This window comes from Diabrotica virgifera, chromosome 2 (assembly GCF_917563875.1).
Source record: "Diabrotica virgifera virgifera chromosome 2, PGI_DIABVI_V3a".
Classification (NCBI taxonomy): Eukaryota; Metazoa; Arthropoda; class Insecta; order Coleoptera; family Chrysomelidae; genus Diabrotica; species Diabrotica virgifera.
The window spans coordinates 37,348,166-37,370,651 of NC_065444.1; the positions used below are offsets into that span (position 1 = coordinate 37,348,166).

The following is a 22,486-nucleotide window of genomic DNA, read 5'->3' on the forward strand; positions in this document are numbered from 1 at the left end:
TTTAGACATTTTACTTTGGGGCTACCTAAAGTCCAAAGTCTACATGAAGAAACCCGCTACGATTGAGGCATTGAAGGTCAATATTACTCGAGTCATTGGTCAAATACCAATCGAAATGCTCGAACGCGTCATCGAGAATTGGAACTTCGAATGGACTATCTTAACCGCAGTCATTGCCAACATTTCAAAGAAATTATCTTTAAGAAGTAAATGTAAAGAATGGTTCTTTTGTATGATAATAAAGATTTTCAAATAAAATTCATGTTTTTCATTGTTTTTTCTTTTTGAAAAAAGTACCTCTAAATGAATCACCCTTTATTTTCATTTTGGTGGTTAGCATGTAACGTTACAAACGTCACATCTTTTTTATTTTATTTTTAGATAATTATCTTACTTTATTTTCTTTAAAATTTCATTAGTAATAATTTTCTTCTATTTGTTTTACCTGGTTTCTTCGTTAAAAACTCGTTGGCGCCCTCTTTTATTATCTTCTATTTGATATATCTCTTTTCATCTAAAATCTAAATCATCAATTGAACATACTGAACGTACCCCGTATATTCTTACTCTGTAAATATCTGTCTTAATACGGAACATGCCTACCTCTCTACAGTTCACGCTGTCATTTCAATTCTTAAAATGGTGGTGGTAATATTATAAAAGGCAATTACAGAGCTGATAATAGCTATTTCCAAATCAAATCTTCTCTTGGGTTTTTGGGATAAAGATACTGTCCTCCCTCTGGGAGCTTCAAGAATCCTCAAATCGCCGGCGATACAACAACGAGGGCAAAATCATCTAGACTGCAACCACATCACCAAGACTGCAACGAGAAACATCCGTAGGCCTGGTGGAATACAACATCTACAACCCCAGAGCCCGATGCAGAATCAGCAGCAGTACCATTCGACATCAAGAAGTTACCAGCAAACCAATACCAAAAGCCATAAGTATAATCTACAAATTGTTAGTTTTTGGCAAGAATTTGAATATATTTGTTAATGCATTTACTAAGACATATTTTTTATTATATTTTTATGAACAATAAACATGATTAGTTAAAAATACTGTTTTGTTTCCTTCATTTCGAATTTTCATAGTTCATTTCTAAGATTAGGACAAGACGAACACACACCTTGAGAGACTGAGCTAAGCTAAGGGTGTAGCGATGGCTATCTAGGATGATTGAGGTAATATTTTCGAATATTATTTCAATTAGCTGGGGTAGTCCATCGTCTTTTTTCGTTTCACTGGCGCCCAATGTGGGGCACGATGATCTGTTATAAGATTGAAAACTAGTTCTGCTTGTGATGTAGCATTTTTTAGGGAATTTTAATAAATATACCTTTTATAAAGGATTTTACTTGTTTTTTTATTAAAATAAACATTATAGGAGTTTTCATGGACTTTCGGCACTCGGTAATAATGTCATCTTTCATTCTGTTTTTAAGGGTTTCAAGAATTCTTATTAGTTTTCTCAGGCTTCGAAAAAAGTAATGCATTTAAATAGCATTGAACCATTAGAGAGATCATTAGGCGTTTCCAAAATTTTGGTCCACTGGATCAATGATCTACTGTTTTCTAGGGTTATTTCTGAAGATTATATCCTCTAATTATTCATAAATTCGTTCTTCTGACAACAAATTTTACAGAGAAGAAAATACATATAGACTATTTTTTCTAGAAGGCAAAAACATCTATAAACTTTAAAAACGTTTTCAAAAGCGAGATTTTTGGTTTACCTCGTGCGTTTGAAACATCTCAAACGTGTAAAGTATAGTAAAATGCATTCTCATGTCAACGTTATCACATTTGATGTAATTTCTTGAATAAGAATTGTGCGATTATTTACTGTTTTCCTGTAGAAACAAACGTTAACAATTTATCTTTCGCTCGTAACAGCATCAATAATTAAAAACAAATAAAAATTCCCAGATAAGACATTATGCAAGATGTTTGCTAATAAACGAAAGCCCACAGCATAGATAGGACATAAATAAAATAATTAAATATCACACACTACTGAAAAATTATAAATTTTGAGATAAAACAAACTCTTTGATGTTTCCGATGTGAGCAAAGTGTGTGCAATTAGATCTGCATGTGGGTACTTAATATGTTTCAAGTTAACAATAAAACACTGAAAACTTTTGTTTTCAATACTTACACAAAATTTTAAAGTCTGCATTTTAAAGTCTATAACTGAATAGGTAGGGGAGTGGAGAGCTGTTTATCTCAAGTTGGTCATTTAGTCTAGTCGCAACATAGGGGGTCTCGTGGACACTTTCAGTTCGCCGCGATTTGATGGTGGTATTATAGGTTTTTTGGGTCGCTGTATCCAATGGAAGTGGTCTGGAAGCCCAAATGTGGTTCGTTTAATTGTTATTAACAAATTATGGTAAAATTAGGTGTTTTTCAGGAATTATTAGAAGCCCTGTAAATAAATTGATAGTGTTAAGGTCTTCTCTGGTGTATTTTTGGTCGCTGAATCGAATGTGACTAGTCGCGATTACTCAAAATGTGTTCTTATTTTGTTAATAACAAAATAATTGTTTATTCGCCGAAAAGCTCGAAATGCGTTATCTACAGCAAGTTTGTAGTCTTTTTCATAGTATGTATTTTTATACGCTAAATCGATTGTCACTAGTTGTGATAGCTTAAACCACGTTCCGACTTTGTTATTAATAAATTATTGCAAAAATAACGGTTTATAGTACGTTTACTCACGGTTTTTGCTCTAAATTAAAAAAAACCACTTGAGATGACATGAAATTTGGCATGCACGTAGCTAACATGTCAAACAAAACAAAACAAGTGATATTGTGCCGATGTGTGCTTTTACCCTGGGGTGACTTAGTGAAAAAACTGTATAGAACAAAAGTTGCTTAGAATTAATCAGTTTATCCACTTCTGGACTTATTTTAAAGGTTTCTTTTTTCACCCCCGAAAAGGGGTGAAACTCACCCCAGGGTAAAAGCAGACAGCGGCACAATATCAGTTGTTTTGTTTGACATGTTAGCTACGTGTATGCCAAATTTCATGTCAATCCAAGTGGTTTTTTTAAATTTAGAGCAAAACCGTGAGTAAACGTACTGTAAACCGTTATTTTTGCAATAATTTATTAATGTAAAGACTGAAAAAGTTTTGTACACACTTATGACAACAGGTGAACAGGAAAAGTGTACTTTTGAAGTGTGTAAAACAAATAAATCCTAGCTGAGCGCTTTCGGCTTATAAAGCCATCTTCGGGGCTATGGTCAAAAGGTTCAAAATACCACTATGAAGAGAGATGGATCCCATGTACGATATACAAAAAATACTTCTATTACTTGTGCAGTTTTTTAATGATGGAAAAAATATAGAAAAAAAACCTTGTCTGTCTGTTGAAAAAAGGTGGTCAATTCTTGCTGTTCTTAGTCGGAAAAGTTGAAAAAACATATATATTACAAGCACAAAGGACTTTCACGAAAAACTACATTACATATAACAAAAATTTGATCATGCTTATGTGTGCTGTGTCAGTATGAAGAATTATTCTTAGTCATTTCTTCTCAGAACTAGAATTCTTCTTATTCTGTGTCAGTATTCTTCATACTGACACAGCACACATCAGATGGTAAGGTCTCTCGACCTTACCATGATCAAATTTTTGTTATATGTAATGTAGTTTTTCGTGAAAGTCCTTTGTGCTTGTAATATATATGTTTTTTCAACTTTTCCGACTAAGAACAGCAAGAATTGGCCACCTTTTTTCAACAGACAGACAAGGTTTTTTTCTATATTTTTTCCATCATTAAAAAAACTGCACAAGTAATAGAAGTATTTTTTGTATATAGTACATGGGATCCATCTCTCTTCATAGTGGTATTTTGAACCTTTTGACCATAGCTCCGAAGATGGCTTTATAAGCCGAAAGCGCTCAGCTAGGATTTATTTGTTTTACACACTTCAAAAGTACACTTTCCCTGTTCACCTGTCAATAATTTATTAATAACAAAGTCGGAACGTGGTTTAAGCTATCACGACTAGCGGCAATCGATTTAGCGTATAAAAATACTATGAAAAAGACTACAAAATTGCTGTAGATAGCGCATTTCGAGCTTTTCGGCGAATAAACTATTATTTTCTTATTAACGAAATAAGAACATTTTTTGTGTAATCGCGACTAGTCTCATTCGATTCAGCGACCAAAAATACAGCAGAGAAGACTTAACACTATCAATTTATTTACAGGGCTTCTAATAATTCCTGAAAAACACCTAATTTTACCATAATTTGTTAATAACAATTAAACGCACCACATTTGGGCTTCCAGACCACTTCCATTGGATTCAGCGACCCAAAAAACCAATAATACCACCATCAAATCGCGGCGAACTAAAAGTGTCCACGGGACCCCCTATGTTGCGACTAGGCTAATTCAGAATTATATCTGTATTTTTTAATTTATTAATATGAAGAGTTTAAAACTGTTCCTTAAAAGAATGATTATGATCTAGAAGGTGAAGAGTAGAATCTGTTTTTTTTTTATTATTGAATGCCCTTTTGTGTTCTGCTATCTGTTTGTCAAAGGTTCTGCCAGTTTGGCCGATGTAAGTTTTGGACAGTCACCACTTGTCAGTTTGTATACACCACTCTGTAATCAATGTTTCTTTTGGCTATTATTATTACATACGCAATTACAGGGTGGTGTATACAAACTGATATGTGGTGACTGTCCAAAAACTTACATCGGTCAGACTGGCAGAACGTTTGACAAACGTGTAGCAGAACATAAAAGGCTGAGAAAATTCTGAAAGACCAAAAGCGCACATCATTAGTAAAATACATCACTTAAGAAAGGCACTCTACCGACACTGCAATAGTGACATTAACTTATAATAAATTTTGTGGAAGTAGTGAATACAAAAGTTTTCAGTGTTTTATTCCTGGATAAAATGAATGTCCATCAAGTAACCGTCGAATCCATCAATGTTTAAGTTTTAAATTGAATTCAAAATGAAATTTTGTAAAGTAGGTTTTACAAATAATGGTTTATAAAAGAGGTAAATAATAAACAGCTGTTATAATTTCGTTAATGAATGTTTCTAAAATTCAACAGGTTTCTTATTATCATAGAACAGTGTCAAAGGGAGTCTGTGTATATTTCAATAATTACACTGCAAGAATCATTATTTTGCTTCAGAAGTTTAAGCCTATTTCAAAAGAACATTATAAATTATTATACTTGATTACTTCCAAAATGTAATAAGACTCTGATAAGTTAGTAAAAATTTTTTGTTATTGAGGGTTCAAATTAAAACACTTATCACTTTAAAAGATAAAATTAATCATATAAACACTATACTAAAATCACAATAAAGATGCACTAGAAATAAACAAATCAAGACAAGTTGAATGTTAAGCTTCTTTTCATGAGCATTTTTCAGTGCGTCACAAATGATAGAAAAAAAAAAGGTAAGTCCGTGATAATACACATTTATGACATTTATTCTAACATGACATTTTAGTTAAATCTGACAGTTGTCACATTTTATTTTCAATTTGGAATAAAAACAAATCAATTGAGTTTATTGCATTTATAAAATGGTATTTTCTTTGATTTGTATAGTCATAAATTGTACAGATTATATTCGTAGATATATTATATAATTAGTAAATAATTTTTTTTTCGATTATAGCATCATCTATTGACAACTAGAATAAATGTTATAAATGTCACCGACGTGCGTTTTTTATTTTTTCTGTCACATACAATTTAATGCGTTAAAAAGAAATCGAAAAACTGTGACGCACTGAAAGATCCTCATGAGAAAAAGCATACAAGGAGCACTCCCAAAACATAATTTACAATGTATTACATGGTAAATCCCAAATCATGATTTCCAAAGTTTATACATTGTAAATTATGATTTGGGAGTGCTCCTAGTTGCATTTAACGAGTCTTAGTTTGTTTATTTCTACTGCACCTTGATTGTAAATGTAGTATAGTATAGCTTTAAATATTTTGAGCTTTGTCATATTCCCCAATAACAAGGTTTGGATATTTTGGATAACACGCCTTTTTTATTTGGATATACATTTAAAGCAGCAATAATTAAGGATATAGAAAATATTTTCTATTAAAGATACAAATATATTCTATGAGTATTATCCAACCTACCTGTAGCATTTCTCTCAACTTGAACATCATAAGAATAATTGGATAATCGAGACCATATTGTGATATTAAAATAAAATAATTCTGTATTAAAATATGGTTCTGGAAACATTAGAAAAAATTTGAGTTTTTAAACCCCTTTATGTAAGGAAAAGACAAGGTAAACTTGAGCCCGCATCTGTAAAAATATTAGTACATTTGGACGTTGAGAAACGTTTGGACTCATATTTTTTTGCAAAAATTGCTTGAAAATAACTCATATAATAATATTTGAGTTATCCTCCCATTCAAAAAGGTCCGGAACATTGTTTAAATGATCAAAATGTCAAAAAATGAAGGAAAAATTCGATTTTTTTCTTCGTTTTTTGATTATAACTTTAAAAGTATTCATTTCCGAGAAAAGTTGCACTGACATAAAAGTTACGTAATTAAATTTTCTACAATATAGGATTAGTTAAATATTTTAAACATTGTCACCCTTGTTGTAAAATGCCAATAATTGCGAAAAAACAAGTATTCGCATTTTACGGTTTTCAACCATTTATGCTACACTTAGAACCTTCATGTTTTACCCAGAAAAACTTTATCATTTAATAAAATAATACTGTGAATTTCATTAAGATCAGTTCAATAGATTTTGCAATCCAGCTTTCGCAAAAAATTCATTTTTTCAAAACGTTGCAGGACTGAAAATGAACCAGACAGCAAGTTGAATTTCTTTTTACATATAGAAGAATACTCTACCTTTCATTTGCGATTTGCAAAATTAAAATCGGTTAACCACCACGGCGGCGTCAGGAATTTTTTTAAATAAACATTAATTTTTGGTGCTACGCGCAGGACAGCGGATAGTTTGCTCTGATTGGGCATTCCAATGACCTTTGATAATGATTGATAAATTAAAATTTTTAGTACATTTCGATATAAATAAATAAATTTGTTTATTGCAAAATAAAACACATACTCGGACCTTTGAAATAAAACTTTTTTTAGCAAAAACTTTCTTTGTTCATATATTTTAGCTTTAGAATAAAAGTTTATTATTTTTAGACATATGCAATTGTTTAAACAATATTTCACAAGCAATAATCAAATTAGTTTGATTTTTGTAGAAATAAAATATTAAAATACAACAAAATATAGAGTAAGAAAATAATATATTAGATAAAGATTGGAAGAAATTTTGATGGAAATCCACTTGTGTGAATCGAACACCGCTGTCCTGCGCGTAGCACAAAAAATTATTGTTTATTTAAAAAAACTCCTGGCGCCGTGGTAGTTAATCGACTTTAATTTTGCAAATTGCAAATGAAAGGTACAGTATGCTACTATATGTAAAAAAAATGTCAACTTGCTATCTGCTTTATTTTCAGTCCTGCAACATTTTGAAAAAAATAATTTTTTTTGCGAAAGCTGGATTGCAAAATATTTTGAACCGATCTTAATCAAATTTACAGTATTGTTTGACTATATCATAAAGTTTTTTTGTGTAAAATATGAAGGTACTAAGTGTAGCATAAATGGGTGAAAAATGTAAAATGCTACTACTTGTTTTTTTATGGTTTTTTCGAAATTATTGCTATTTTGCAACAAGGGTGACAATTTTTAAAATTGTAACAAAACCTATATTGTAGGAAATTTAATTATGCAACTTTTATGTTAGTGTAACTTTTCTCGGAAGTGAATACTTTGAAAGTTATAATCAAAAAAAGAAGAAAAAATTCGAATTTTCCTTCATTTTTTGACATTTTGATTATTTAAACAATGTTCCAGACCTTTCTGAGTGGGAGGATAACTCAATTATGAGTTAATTCCAAGCAATTTCTGCAAAAAATATGAATCACCTCTCAACGTCCATCTCAAAACAGATGCGCCCTGGACTAGCATAAAAAGCACTTAAAAATCTGAGCCAGTGAACTTCAAAACCAACAGAATAGGTATGTTGCTGATTAAAAAATTTTCTTTCTGTGGGTTAATGTATTAGTTTCCACAATACATATCAGAAAACTTAACAGACTTTTTCTTGTATCAGATTATTGGAAAGTTATAGCCTGTATGATAATACATAACAATTATTGCAAAATGAAATAAATGAATAAACTTACTCACAATCACTTTTATTTTACCATAGACGACCGGTTTCACTTTCTATAATATACAAAGCATCATCAGGTCTCCGATACAGCAATATTAAATGCTAAAATTACAATATCCAGAATTAGTATGATGTCTGATTCAAATCGAAAACTGATCAAGCCAATATTCTATATATAAATGTATGTGTACAGTAATAATGGTGCACAATGTTTATGAATTATTACTTACATGCTGATACAAGGAATATTCTTCATCTTCCTTGTATCGGCATGAAAGCAATAGTTTCTAAATATTGTACACCATTATTACTGTACAGATACATTTATATATAGAATATTGGCTTGATCAATTTTGTTTTCGATCTGTACCAGACAGCTTACTAATTCTGGTTATTGTAATTTTAGCATTTAATTTGACTGTTCCGGAGACCTGATGATGTTTTTTATATTATAGAAAGCGAAATCGGTCACCTGTGCTAAAATATAAGTGATTGTGAGTAAGACTATTCGTTTATTTCATTTTCCAATACTTGAAATGGACCCACACAGGCAACAGATTCAACAATTTAATATAACAATTCTTTTGATAGAGATATAACAGACTCCCTGCACTTTCATAAAATCGAGTCAGTCTTAATCAACTTTATGTTGTGTTAAACACAGCCTGGTGAACATAAATACGTTTCTCGTTTATCTAAATCTCACTGTAGCATCAAAATCTCCAAATTCCTATGTAAGATAGCGTCTTTGACTGAATTAAAGACGACTTTGATGTTCTCCGTGTCTACTGCGGTAGTGAAGTGGTGATAGAGGAGTTTCTTCGGGTCCTTTTTGATGCCGGTGAACATGGTAAGGATGAAATCCTGAACGTCCTGCATTGAGTGTGAGTTTCCCTTGAATTGGGGAAAGTACCAGCGGATGTCCGTTTCTGGATTGGCTACCTAAAATTAACATACATAATTATAAATACATACATAAACATACAAAGTTTAGGTATGAATCACTATAGTAGGGGAGGAAAGTATGCTAAATGTGCAGTCACTCGAGCGTTATGGGGATCTATTGGGTTGTGAAGAGGTCCTAAAACCAAAAAAAGTTAAATTTTTCATTTTAGTGGGGACTTTCCATTTATTAATTTAATTTTTCATTTCCAACAATCGTTTTTCCGATTATAGCGCCATATATCCATAATTCGAAAAAATGTCTCGAATAAAAGTTACTTATTTTTACGTAGGGAATCCAAATCTGCGATAAAAAATGGGGGCTACTATTTAAGATTTTAAAGTAACCCCCACGCCACCTCCTTGGGGGGTCGTGTTTGGTGCCATTCGATAGATTTTTCAAAAATATTGAATACGTGTATTTTTCAGTTTTTTGATCTGATGTTTATTTCGCGAAATATAGCGTATTTAAAATTTTAGTTTTGCCCCAACCCTTCTCCGTGGGGGGTCATGTTTGGTATCATTCGATAGATTTTTGAAAAATATTGAGCACGTATTCTTTAGTTTTTCGATATGTCGTTCATTTCGCGAAATATTTCGCTTTTTTCTTGTGAAACTTTGTGACTCACCCATTTCCTTACGCCCCGCTTAAATCGTCAGATTTTTGAAATATACACTGTTTTGCATGTACTTAACTTACCTTATTTTAATCTGACGATTTCGAGTTTTTCTAAAGATAGATTTTCTTTTTCGGTTTGCCATGTTTATTATAAACATGGCAATAATGAAAAGTCACATTCTAATGTTTTGACAGTTCTCTTACGTCAAAAATTTTGACCTACGTAATATCGCTTTTATAGTAAAAATACTATACAAGGTTTCTCCCCATGTGATAATCTGACGCGCTCGAGTAACTGCAAAAATCCCCGCTAGAACACTAAACCACTAGAACAAACGTACGAACACATAAACCTGTATGAAGACAGCAGCCCTAGAAGCTCTTGGAGAAGAGAACCAAAGATACACCCACCAAAATACGAAATTAAACGAAGACACACTGAAATGCACAAAAGAAAACAAAAAACTATGAGGACTTGGAACTATACAGGGAAAAAATAAAGAAGTACAAAGAAATGTGACAAATGAAATGTGGGAAAAACATGCACAAAGATAGAACAGCACTTAGAGGAATGAGAAATTCAGAGTCATCGCCTATCTTAAAGTCGCTCGAGAGAAATAAAACAGAGAAAGAATACTATCAAAAATTGCTAACCGAAAACCGCCCCAATTCAAAGAAACAGAAATAGACGGAATAGAAATCTATACACGTGATGAAATTTAATTAAGCCTAGCTGAGGTAAAAATAATGATCAAAACTGTAAACAATAAAAAAGCCGAAGGTCCCAGCAAAGTATCAAATGAATTGATAAAAAACGGATCGGAAAGGTAATCAGCATGATACACAAAATTGAGAGAGCACTGAATGGAGAATACTTACCGACAGAATAGACTCAAGCATATATGACATCAATAAGAAAGGAAATGGAAAAAACTGCGAAAACCAGGGTTGGGCTGTTTTGAAACAAGCTTTTTAAAACAACGTTTTAAAACATGTTTAAAAACACTGGAAAACAACAGTTGTGTTTTAAAACACTGTTTTAAAACATTGTTTTAAAACATAGTTTTTTTTTTTCGTTATTTGTGTTTGCTAATTTGCAAACATAGATTATAGAGTAAGTAGGTGCAATAGTGAGTAAAAAGTAAAACTGAAAAAAAGTAACTGACTAAACTTAGGAAGTTGTCACTTCCTAACCTATTCCTCAATTTTGAGTGAACTAGACCATATGAAGAAAATAGCCTCTCCACTCCAGCACTGGATGCAACTGCTGAAAATAATTGAGTTGTCAACTGCAACAACTCCGATGAAATAAACTGTTTTTGAGATAGCCACCATGTTAAAGAACTTAAATTGTCTACTGTATTTTTTGCAAACAAATATTGTTTATTAAATGGCGGTGCTAAGGCACGAAATGACAGTACTTCGGGCATCACATTTGGGTGAAAATCCGAAATAAATAACAATGCTCTATCAACTTCCACCTCAGTGAGTTTCTGACCTAAGTACTGAGGGTCTAATAAATAAGCTAAATAATGCGCATCTGTTATAGTAATTTGAAAACGTGCTTCTGCTTTATGAAGTTCCAACACGTTGCTACAACCGTTAGGTGAAGCTTCACTTTCACTTTGGAAATAACCCAGTAAGTCCTTCCAAATGTCTGTTGCATCTGCTATGGTGCAGGTATTTCTCTGGCATTTATCCAAAGCTGTTGCAACAACTTTCAGCTTTGCGTTACACTGTATACACTGCAACTATCCACTAGAAATTAAAATAGAACTGAAGATACCAATATGAAATTCTATTATAATAAAGCAGAACTTAAAGCTTCCGAACTATCCTGAAAAACTGAATAGCGAATGTGATTTACATAATATCACGTGGTATAAGGAAACGATACAGTTAAACACTCGTTGCATGTGCGCGCAGGTCGCGTCTTCACGGGAATCACATAGGTGTGCCAGTTGAGGTTTATGGGAATCCCCGTTAGAAATCCAGTGAAGTACGTAATTATCCCTGGAAGCTCACACTTGGGTGTGAGATACCCATCGCGACACTTAACTGCATGTAGCTTGCGCAGCTGCATTTCAATGGTAATGCTGCTTTATGTAAATTCAGTCTCTAGTCTGCCAAGGACGGGTGTGTAGTTGCGGTCTCATTTGAGCAATATTTCCAATCACGAGAATTTATTGAATACAGGCTAGGGTATGTAGCACCCATGTGTGAGGTTTGCGATCAAGTGTGCGTTCAAGTTAATGACCTAACAACACAACATCCCACAAATTTAGTAAAGAAAACTAGGTGTTATTTCTGCAAAGGCAAAGATGGAAAAGCTAAGCGTGCATGCTCGGCTTGCTATAAAGCATAATGCATGGAGCATAGAGCCACACTGTCTTATGAGTGTAGTTACTAAAATGAGTGAAACTGAAATACCTGGCTAAGAATGAATATGAGTTCTATAATCAAAAGGTGTTATATTTTAGTTAGAAAGACCATTTTGTTGTTAAATTAAATTAAAATATTTTGAATTATGTTTCCGGTTTTTTAGAAAATGTTTTTTAATTATTTTTAGGTATTTTTAATATTTTGTACTTTTGTGTTACTACAATTAAGAGAGAGAAAATAAAATTAGTGATTTAATTATTCGTATGTATTCAATAGTGATTAGAGAGTCTCTGGAAATCATAAAATATTTACTTTTTTTTTATTTCTTCACAAAAAATCATTGGGTATCTGACACCCATGTGTGAGGTTTATGTAAAAAAAAATAGGTGTGATCTTCCAGGGTTATTTTAAAACGTTTTTTTGTTTGTTTTAAAACAGTGTTTTTTTGTTTGAAAACGGTGGTTTTTTTAGATGAAAAAAAACTGTTTTAAAACAAAAAACACTGTTTTTAAACAAAAAAAAAAACATGTTTTTTGTTTAAAACACAAAAACATGTTTTTTGTTTAAAAAACAAAAACATGTTTTTTGTTTAAAAAAAAAATAATTTTGTCCAACCCTGGCGAAAACTATCGAGGAATCAGCATTATATCGTCTATAGGCAGACTATAACATTGAAAGACTATAAAGGGAAAATTAGAAATACATATAAAGGAGAAAATCGGAGAGACCAGAGAGGTTTCACAGCGGAGAAAGCATGCTTAGATCACATTTACACGGTTGAACAACTAATAGAAAAAAGAACGGCCACAAGAATACTGAATACTGAAATAATGGCCAAAAGAATACTGAATACCTAACGGCGGAGAATACAGAAATAAAACAGTTGGAAATAGACGAAGGTTAACAGATCAAAGGAACAGACAAGTACGAATATTTAGGTTTCATAATATCAAACAAAGGAACGATGGAAAAATTAGAAATTCAAAAACAAATTATGAGCAACAGAGATGGAATTCCTAAGGAAAAGCTGCAAAGTAACAAGAATAGATAGAATAAAAATAACAGATATTAAGAAAATAATGTAAATGAACTCGGATATAAACAGACCAAATAGAACAGAAGAGATTAATCTAGTACGGACATGTCAGAAGAGCAGACAAAAAACGTTGGATAAACAAAATAACAGAGTGGAGCCCGGTATTCAAGAAGGAAGAGAGGCAGACCCCGAAGATCTTTCAGAGATGAAGTGGACGAAGCAATGGAAAGAAGAAATCTGCGGGAAGTGGACTGGTAAAAGAGAAAGAACTGCAGAGAACGGTTAAGTGAAGGAATACAGTGAAAACTGTGAAAATCCTTAGTACCTATAATGGAAAGAAGAAATCTACAGGAAGTGGACAGGTAAAAGAGAAAGAGCTGGAGAGAACGGTTGAGTGAAGAAATACAGTGAAAACTATGAAAATCCTTAGCCAATGTAACAAAAAAGAAAACTTATGTTGGAGTTAAAGTAAAGAGAATGAGAAACTCCAACAGAAGTAGGAAATAAAAAATACTAATGTATAGCTAAACGTGACAAAAAGAAAAGGTAGAATGAGGTGACTTCTACTAGAGAAGCCGATGTAACAAAACACTATACTTTGGCAGTGGTATTTGTAGAGGGAAAATGAAAATATGAAGAAAGTCGGATGAACTGATAATAGAAGTATGAATAGACGGATGCAAACTGAATGGAGTCTGACTAGCAAGAGATGCAAGAGAACGACAACTTGATACTCAAGGATGGATACGGCCAATCTGCATGCCTGTCAAAGACGGTAGCTCAAAGTAGATAGTGATGATGAGTAAGAAAGGAGAATGCTAAAATAAGAACAATGTACTGAAAATAGATAAGATGAATAATTGCTAAAGAAGAACAAATTGAATAAAAACAAAACAAGAACATTGTAGTGTCTGACAAAAATTACGGTCATCTCCCGTGGACTACTCAAAAAAAAACAACACTGTTTATGTACCACACGTTAACACTCACAATAATAATAAACAGAATTCATTGTACTTACCTTCTTCTCCAATAAATCGTATTTATTCAAAAACAACATAATAGCCACGCCGATAAAATTAACGTTATTGACAATCGCATCGAAAATGTCTCTAGCTTCTTCTAGCCTATTGGTCTTCCTATCTTCCAACAAGACTTGATCGAACTCGGAAGAGGAGACAAGGAAGAGGATGGAGGTGACGGCGTTAAAACACTGGAACCATTTCTGTCGCTGGGACCGTTGTCCGCCCACGTCGACGAAGGAAAAGGGGATACCGTTGATGGGGACGACGCACTCCGTGATTCCTTTGGTGGCTTTCCGGCAGTGGAGGATGTCTCGGTTGGTGGGAATGTAGTCCGGTCGGGATATCCGTTCGAGGTTATTCAGGAAATATTCTACGGAATCACTCTGCAACAGAAAAACATAAGATCGTTAGAATTTAATTGCAAAACGTTTATACAAATAAAACTGTTTAAATTAATCTTTGGTGTGGGGACCAATTTTGAAATTTAAAATAAGAACCCCTATTTTTTATTACATATTCGGATTCTTCGAAAAAGTCGTGAAAAATTGTATAACTATTCAGTACAACAAATAGTTATTTTAGACAAGGCGAAAACGGCGGGTTCTTTGGAGAAAATATTCCTATCAGATTTTTTTGCATAATCACATTCGTGAGACATTCCAGAATAAGATTCCAGAAGTCGCCCACGCGAAAAGTGGTCCAAATTTTTTTTAATCAAATTGCAAAAATCAATATTTTTGGCCGAACAATTTTTTTAGGTTTTTTGGACCCTTCTGGATAAAAAATGTCTCTTATAATTTTTCTCTAAAGTTATTCGCTTTCGAGGTAAACGCATATTTAAAAAAACGAAAAATGGCGATTTTTAAGGCTTAATAACTCGGTTAAAAGTTATTACTATGAAAGTCAGAAAGTAACTAAATCAAAGTTTAAAGCCCCCCTACAAGATCCTGAAGAAAGTTTTGTCATTATTTGATTACTAAGCTGTTATTTTTAAGTAAACATAATGAGCGCCATGCACGTATTAGGCGGCCGTCCATGATGAGTGCGAAAGAGATGCCATTCAGGCAGTCCAATGGCGCATCTCACTCGCACTCACATTTACAGCCGCGTCAATACGATCTTACCACTCATTATTAATAATTAAAAATATGTAACAGCTTAGTAATAAGTTAATGACACAAATTTCTTCAGGATCATGAAGGCGGGGCTTTAAATTTGATTTAGTCACTTTCTGACTTTCATAATGATCATTTTTAACCGAGTTATTAAGTCTTAAAAATGGCCACCTTCGCGTTTTTCCAATTTTAAATTGCTATAACTCGAACACGATCAACTTTAGGGAAAAATTATAAGAGACCTTTTCTGTCCGGAATGGTCCGAAAAACCTGAAAAAATTTCTCCGGGCTGAAAATATTGATTTTTCCAACTTAATAAAAAAAAATGTTAAAAAAGATTGGACCACTTTTCGCGTGGGCGACTTCTTGAACCTTATTCTGGGGTGTCTCACGAATGCGATTATGCAAAAAAATCTCATGGGAGTATTTTTTCCAACGAGCCCGCCGTTTTCGCCTTGTCTATTTATGAAACAGTTCATGAAGTATGTTTTTTGCGAACTCACGCGATTTTTAGAGCACGAGCGACAACGGAGCGAGTGCTATACATCGCGTAAGTTCGCAAAAAGCACTTCACGCACAGTTTCATACAATATTTTATCTACGATAAACAAATAAAAAATCTGTAACTCTTCGTCACTGGAATTCATTTTAGTCCAGAAAGCCACTGCGCATCCGCTAAGAAAAATATTACGATTCGGATTTTTTGCACAATCTTACTCAAAAAGAACCCCTTTTATCAATTATTTTTTTTTTGTATGGAACAAAGCTTTTTAGGTTTTTTGGATCATTCCAAACAGAAAAGGTCTTTAGTGACTTTTCTCTAAAGTTTATAGTTTTTGACATATAAGCGATTAAAAGTTGAAAAATTGCCAAATCGGCCATTTTTAACCCTCAAAAACTATGTGAAGAACTGAAAATTTGAATGTTGCCGAGGTAGGCAGATATTCTTTAAACATCGATTGATGAAATCCCGAAGAGTTTTTTCCAATACAATATTCAAAACTCCTTTGTTTTTTAATTGCTACTCAAGCGTGCGCGACACTATTTTCCACCGTTGCATGAGTATACAGTATGGTGCAAATGAAAGGAATAAATTCGTTATTTCGTAAACCGGCGACTTGGTCGATTTTTATTTTTAAGTTATAATATTGTGGCATAATATATGGTATACTCGTGGCGTCATCCATCTGGGCGTGATGACGTAATCGATGTTTTTTTTTTAATGAGAATAGGGGGTCGTGTTCTAGCTCATTTGAAAGGTTCTTCAATTCTCTATTCAGTAATATACACATTTACATAATTATTTATACAGGGTGTCCAAAAAATTTTTATTTAATTAAATTATTTGACAAAAAAAGAAGAATGTATGTAATTTATTTAATTCAAGATACATTTTACTGCTTTCAATAATCAGAAAACAAAGTTTATTACACAAATAAACATTGCTTTTCGCTTAAATTAAATGTTCAAACTTCCAAGAGGCAGGTGGCTGGCGGGAGCTGGTTTGAACATTGAATTTAATCGAAAAGCAATGTTTATTTGTGAAATAAACAATTTATAGACCCGTGTTGAGCTGCCCCCCCCCACTTGCAAAAATTAAAAAACAAATAGCCCTGATTTATGAGCTATTTATGAGCTTTCATATTCCGCAAACTAAAAATTTTGAGCTCGTTCCACTGAGCAGGAATTTAATACTTTAGTGGGGGGGGGCTGAGTCAGCCCCCCCCCCCACTACTTAAAAATAGGAATATTGAATCGGTTTTTGCGGCAGAATTACGAGCTATTTATGAGCTCTTGAAATTATATAGTTTCGATTTTTGAGCTCATCCTCTTCACCCCCAAACAACCCTTTAATTGATTTAACTTAAGAGAAAAATGCTGAGAAAACTTAAAATATATCGTATTGCGGATATAATTCCTATAGCGTATATACTCTAAGAATAAACTATTAAATCACGTGCATTTCGATTATTGAGCTACAACCCCTTCGCAAGAAAACCACCCTATCTTCCCGGCTTAAGAGAAAGTTGTACTTAAAATACATTAAATTAATTATTTGGCGACTACATATCATTTAATAATTTATAAGGTTCCAAATTACGCGCATTTAAATCAGTAAATTGCAATTTATTTTGTATAGTGCAGTCACTGAAAGTAAAAATTAACGATTACCTTCAATTTCAGTGAACCTTCATCGATTTTCACAAAAATTGGTCAGTGGTTAGAGGATACGTCAAGAAACAAAGGTGACATGGTACCACCTTGCGCCTTTACCCTGAGGGTGGATACCGCCCCTTCTCGGGGGTGGAAATTATTTTATAAAAAATAACTGCACAAATCTATAAAAGAACAAAAATATTAGCAAAATTTATTATATAAAGTTATTAAAATAAGTCAATGCTTTTTAAGTTATTAAAGATCAAAAGTTTTTCGTAAATCACTGAAAAACCGTAAGTTTTTACAAAAAAGTTGATAGTACTTTTATTCGTATAGCTTATATTCTAAGAATAAACTCTTATATCACGCGCCTTTCGGTTATTGAGCTACAACCCCTTCGCAAGAAAACCATCCCATATTCCCGGCTTAAGAGAGAGTTGTACTTAAAACAATTTAAATAAATTATTTGGCGACTAGATATCGTTTAATAATTTATGAGCTCGCAAAATATACGCATCTCAATTATTGAATTGCCATTTTCTTTCTATAGTGCAGTCACTGAAGGTAAAAATCCACTATGACCTTCGATTTCGGTAAATCTCCATTCATTTTCACGAAAATTGGTGAGCGGATTTTGATGCTATCAACTTTTTCTGGAGCTCATTTTTGATAGGTATTTCTAAGTACTTTAACAAGTATTTAGTACCTAAGTGTTATAAAATGCATCTCTTTCCCGTTATTTAAGCTTGTATCCTTAGATTTGAATAGTCGCAGAAACAATATACATTTAATTACCAATAACTTACTTTAAATTAAAATTAAAGGGTTTTTCAAGTAAGCTATATTTCTTATTAGCTTCAATTTTAGTGATGAACACTTTTTTGTAAAAACTTACAGTTTTTGAGTTATTTATGAAAAATCGCTTTAAAGCATGCATTTTCTTTCACAAAAATTAAAATATTTGCTCTTTAATAACTCAAAAAGTATTGATTTATTTTAATCACATTATATAACAAATTTTGCTTACAATTTGTCCCTCTCTCGATTTGTGGGGTTATTTTTAATAAAGTAATTTTCACCCCCGAGAAGGGGTGACATATACCCCAGGTTAAAACCCCAAGTTGTTATTGTTAATTCGTGAAAATGAATGGAGATTTACCGAAATCGAAGGTCATAGTTGATTTTTACCTTCAGTGACTGCACTATAGAAAGAAAATGGCAATTCAATAATTGAGATGCGTATATTTTGCAAGCTCATAAATTATTAAACGATATGTAGTCGCCAAATAATTAATTCAAATTATTTTAAGTACAACTCTCTCTTAAGCCGGGAATATGGGATGGTTTTCTTACGAAGGGGTTGTAGCTCTATAATCGAAAGGCGCGTGATTTAAGAGTTTATTCTTAGAATATAAGCTATACGAATTAAACTACTATTAACTTTTTTGTAAAAACTTACAGTTTTTCAGTGATTTACGAAAAACCGCTTCATAACATGCATTTTTTCACGAATAATTAAACTCTTTGATCTTTAATAACTTAAAAAGTATTGACTTATTTTATTAACTTTATATAATAAATTTTGCTTTTAATTTGTTCTTTTATTGATTTGTGCAGTTATTTTTAATAAAACAATTTTCACCCCCGAGAAGGGGCGGTATCCACCCTCAGGGTAAAGCCGCAAGGTGGTGGTACCATGTCACCTTTGTTTCTTGACGTATCCTCTAACCACTGACCAATTTTCGTGAAAATCGATGAAGGTTCACCGAAATTGAAGGTAATCGTTGATTTTTACCTTCAGTGACTGCACTATACAAAATAAATTGCAATTTACTGATCTAAATGTGCGTAATTTGGAAGCTTATAAATTATTAAATGATATGTAGTCGCCAAATAATTAGTTTAATGCATTTTAAGTACAACTTTCTCTTAAGCCGGTAAGATAGGGTGGTTTCCTTGCGAAGGGGTTGTAGCTCAATAATCAAAATGCACGTGATTTAATAGTTTATTCTAAGAGTATATAAGCTATAGGAATTATATCCGCAATACGATATATTGTAAGTTTTCTCAGCATTTTTCTCTTAAGTTAAATCAATTAAAGGGTTGTTTGGGGGTGAAGGGGATGAGCTCAAAAATCTAAACTATATAATTTCAAGAGCTCATAAATAGCTCGTAATTCTGCCGCAAAAACCGATTCAATATTCCTATTTTTAAGTATCAAATTCCTGCTCAGTGGAACGAGCTCAAAATTTTTAGTTTGCGGAATATGAGAGCTCATAAATAGCTCATAAATCAGGGCTATTTGTTTTTTGATTTTTGCAAGTGGGGGGGGTCAGCTCAACACGGGTAATTTATAGTTTTCGGGTAATTGTAAAATGTATTTTGAATTAAATAAATTACATACATTCTTCTTTTTTTTTAAATAATTTAATTAAAAACTTTTTTGGATACCCTGTATAAATAATCATGTAAATGTTTATATTACTGAATAGAGAATTGAAGAACCTTTCAAATGAGCTAGCACACGACCCCTATTCTCATTTAAAAAAATCATCGATTACGTCATCACGCCCAGATGGATGACGTCACTAGTATACCATAATATATGCCACAATATCATAACTTAAAAATAAAAATCAACCTGTTTCGGGATTTTTCCTTAAAGTCGCCGGTTTACGAAATAACGAATTTATTCCTTTCGCGCACGCTTTATTAGCAATTAAAAAACAAAGGAGTTTTGAATATTGTATTACAAAAAACTCTTCGGGATTTCATCAATCGATGTTTAAAGAATATTTACCTACCTTGGCAACATTCAAATTTTTCGACTGTACAGGGTGATTGATTAGTGGGGTAGAGCTCAATAGATCCGCTATAGTAATAGATAGCAATAAAAGTTAATAACAAAAATTTTAGCTACCTTTGAGCTTCACATTACAAAATTAGTTAGAATGTTACAGGTTGTTCGATAACACAGTGGCAGACCAAACTTATGTTTTTTAAATGGAACACCCTATATTTTATTTTAAATACCTACCTTGGCAAAATTCAAATTTTTCGACTGTACAGGGTGATTGATTAGTGGGGTTAAAGCTCAATAGATCCGCTATAGTAATAGATAGCAATAAAAGTTAATAACAAAAATTTTAGCCACCTCTGAGCTTTATTAATAGCCACCTATTATAAAATTAGTTAAAATGTTACAGGTTGTTCGATAACACAGTGGCAGACCAAACTTATGTTTTTTAACTGGAACACCCTATATTTTATTTTAAATTCGAAATCCTGTTAACTTCTTCATCACAAAAATATAAAGATTTGTTGTTATACAGCGTATTAACAAAGTTATAACCAATTTTATATGAAAATCGTAACAAGTTCAACTCCCTGTATAAATAAAAATAAGGAAAACAGCAATGGTTTATTAATGCCATATTTTTCTACGTATTATCAAAATTTTCAAGAATTATTGACATTGCTAATTTTCTTTATATCAAATACAGGGTGAGTCAAAACGCAAGTACATTATTTTCTCAGTAATGTTAAATGGAACACCCTGTATTTTATATCACCATTGAAAAGTACCATTACCGTACTTTAATTTTTACATAACATTCCCTATGTCTAAATTTATTAGTTTTCGAGATATTTTCATTTTTCAATGGACCAGTAGCGTGGCCACCCACATCACGAGAATTTAATAAACTGGACTGATTTTTTTGGGGTTACGTTAATAACGAAGTTTATAAAATACCCCCAACAACAAGGGATGAGATGAAAAATAGAATACAAAGTATTTCAATGTGTCAATTGACAAATGCTTCGTAGAGTAAGTAGCTCATATAATGATCGTTTTTAGGCGTGCATAAATGTGTTAGGAGGTAATTTTGAACACCTTATGTAATTAAATATTAAAAATATTTTATTAAAAGTAGCTGGTAATTTTTTCAAACATGCTTTTTTTTGCAAAATGTATTACTCATAAATTATTTTTCGCTTTTTATTTGTTACATTGTTACGTTTACATACCAAAGTAGTGTTTAATTGTCTTCACAAAATGTTGTATTTTGTGTTTGTGTGTTTTTTTGTAAAATTTATTACTCATTTTCTTTCTTTATTTGTTACATTTACATAAATCGTAGTTTTTGTTTCAAAAATGTTGCATGTTGTGGTTGTGTTTTTTTGTAAAATTTATTACTAACAAATTAATTTTATTTATTTATTTGCTACATTGTTACATTGATTACCGGATTGATAATCAGTAATCGTCAATCATTGTCAATTCAGCCATGGCTTACTTAAAATTTAGATAAATTTAGACACCTAAAATAATTTGCTCTGAAAAATGAAAATATCTCGAAAACTAATAAATTTGGACACAGGGAATGTTATATAAAAATTAGGTACGGTAATGTTACTTTTCAATAATGATATAAAATACAGTGTGTTCCATTTAACATTACTGAGAAAATAATGTACTTGCGTTTTGACTCACCCTATATTTGATATAAAGAAAATTAGCAATGTCAATAATTTTTGAAAATTTTGACAATAAATAAAAAAATATGGCATTAATAAACCATTGCTGTTGTGCTTATTTTTATTTATACAGGGAGTTGAACATGTTACGATTTTCATACAAAATTGGTTATAACTTTGTAAATACCCTGTATAACATAACAAACCTTTATATTTTTGTGATGAAGAAGTTAACAGGATTTCGAATATAAAATAAAATATAGGGTGTTCCATTTAAAAAATCATAAGTTTGGTCTGCCACTGTGTTATCGAACAACCTGTAACATTCTAACTAATTTTGTAATTTGAAGCTCAAAGTTGGCTACAATTTTTGTTATTAACTTTTATTGCTATCTATTACTATAGGGAATCTATTGAGCTTTACCCCACTAATCAATCACCCTGTATAAACTAATTATTAAAAAATTTAACAAAGA

The 22,486-nt window shown here is 32.2% G+C and overlaps 1 protein-coding gene across 1 annotated transcript in view; it reads right to left on the reverse strand.

Moving 5' to 3' along the window:
• Nucleotides 1-4,455: 4,455 nt before the first annotated feature.
• LOC114329636 (guanine nucleotide-binding protein subunit alpha homolog) overlaps nucleotides 4,456-22,486 on the reverse strand; it is a 76,804-nt gene continuing 58,773 nt past the window's right edge. Inside the window, exons 2-3 of the mRNA XM_028278812.2 lie at nucleotides 14,256-14,642; nucleotides 4,456-9,197 (exon numbers count right to left, since the gene is read on the reverse strand). Of these exons, the coding sequence (XP_028134613.1) occupies nucleotides 8,958-9,197; nucleotides 14,256-14,642 (627 nt within the window). The 3' untranslated portion in view covers nucleotides 4,456-8,957. The remainder of the gene's footprint in view (nucleotides 9,198-14,255; nucleotides 14,643-22,486) is intronic.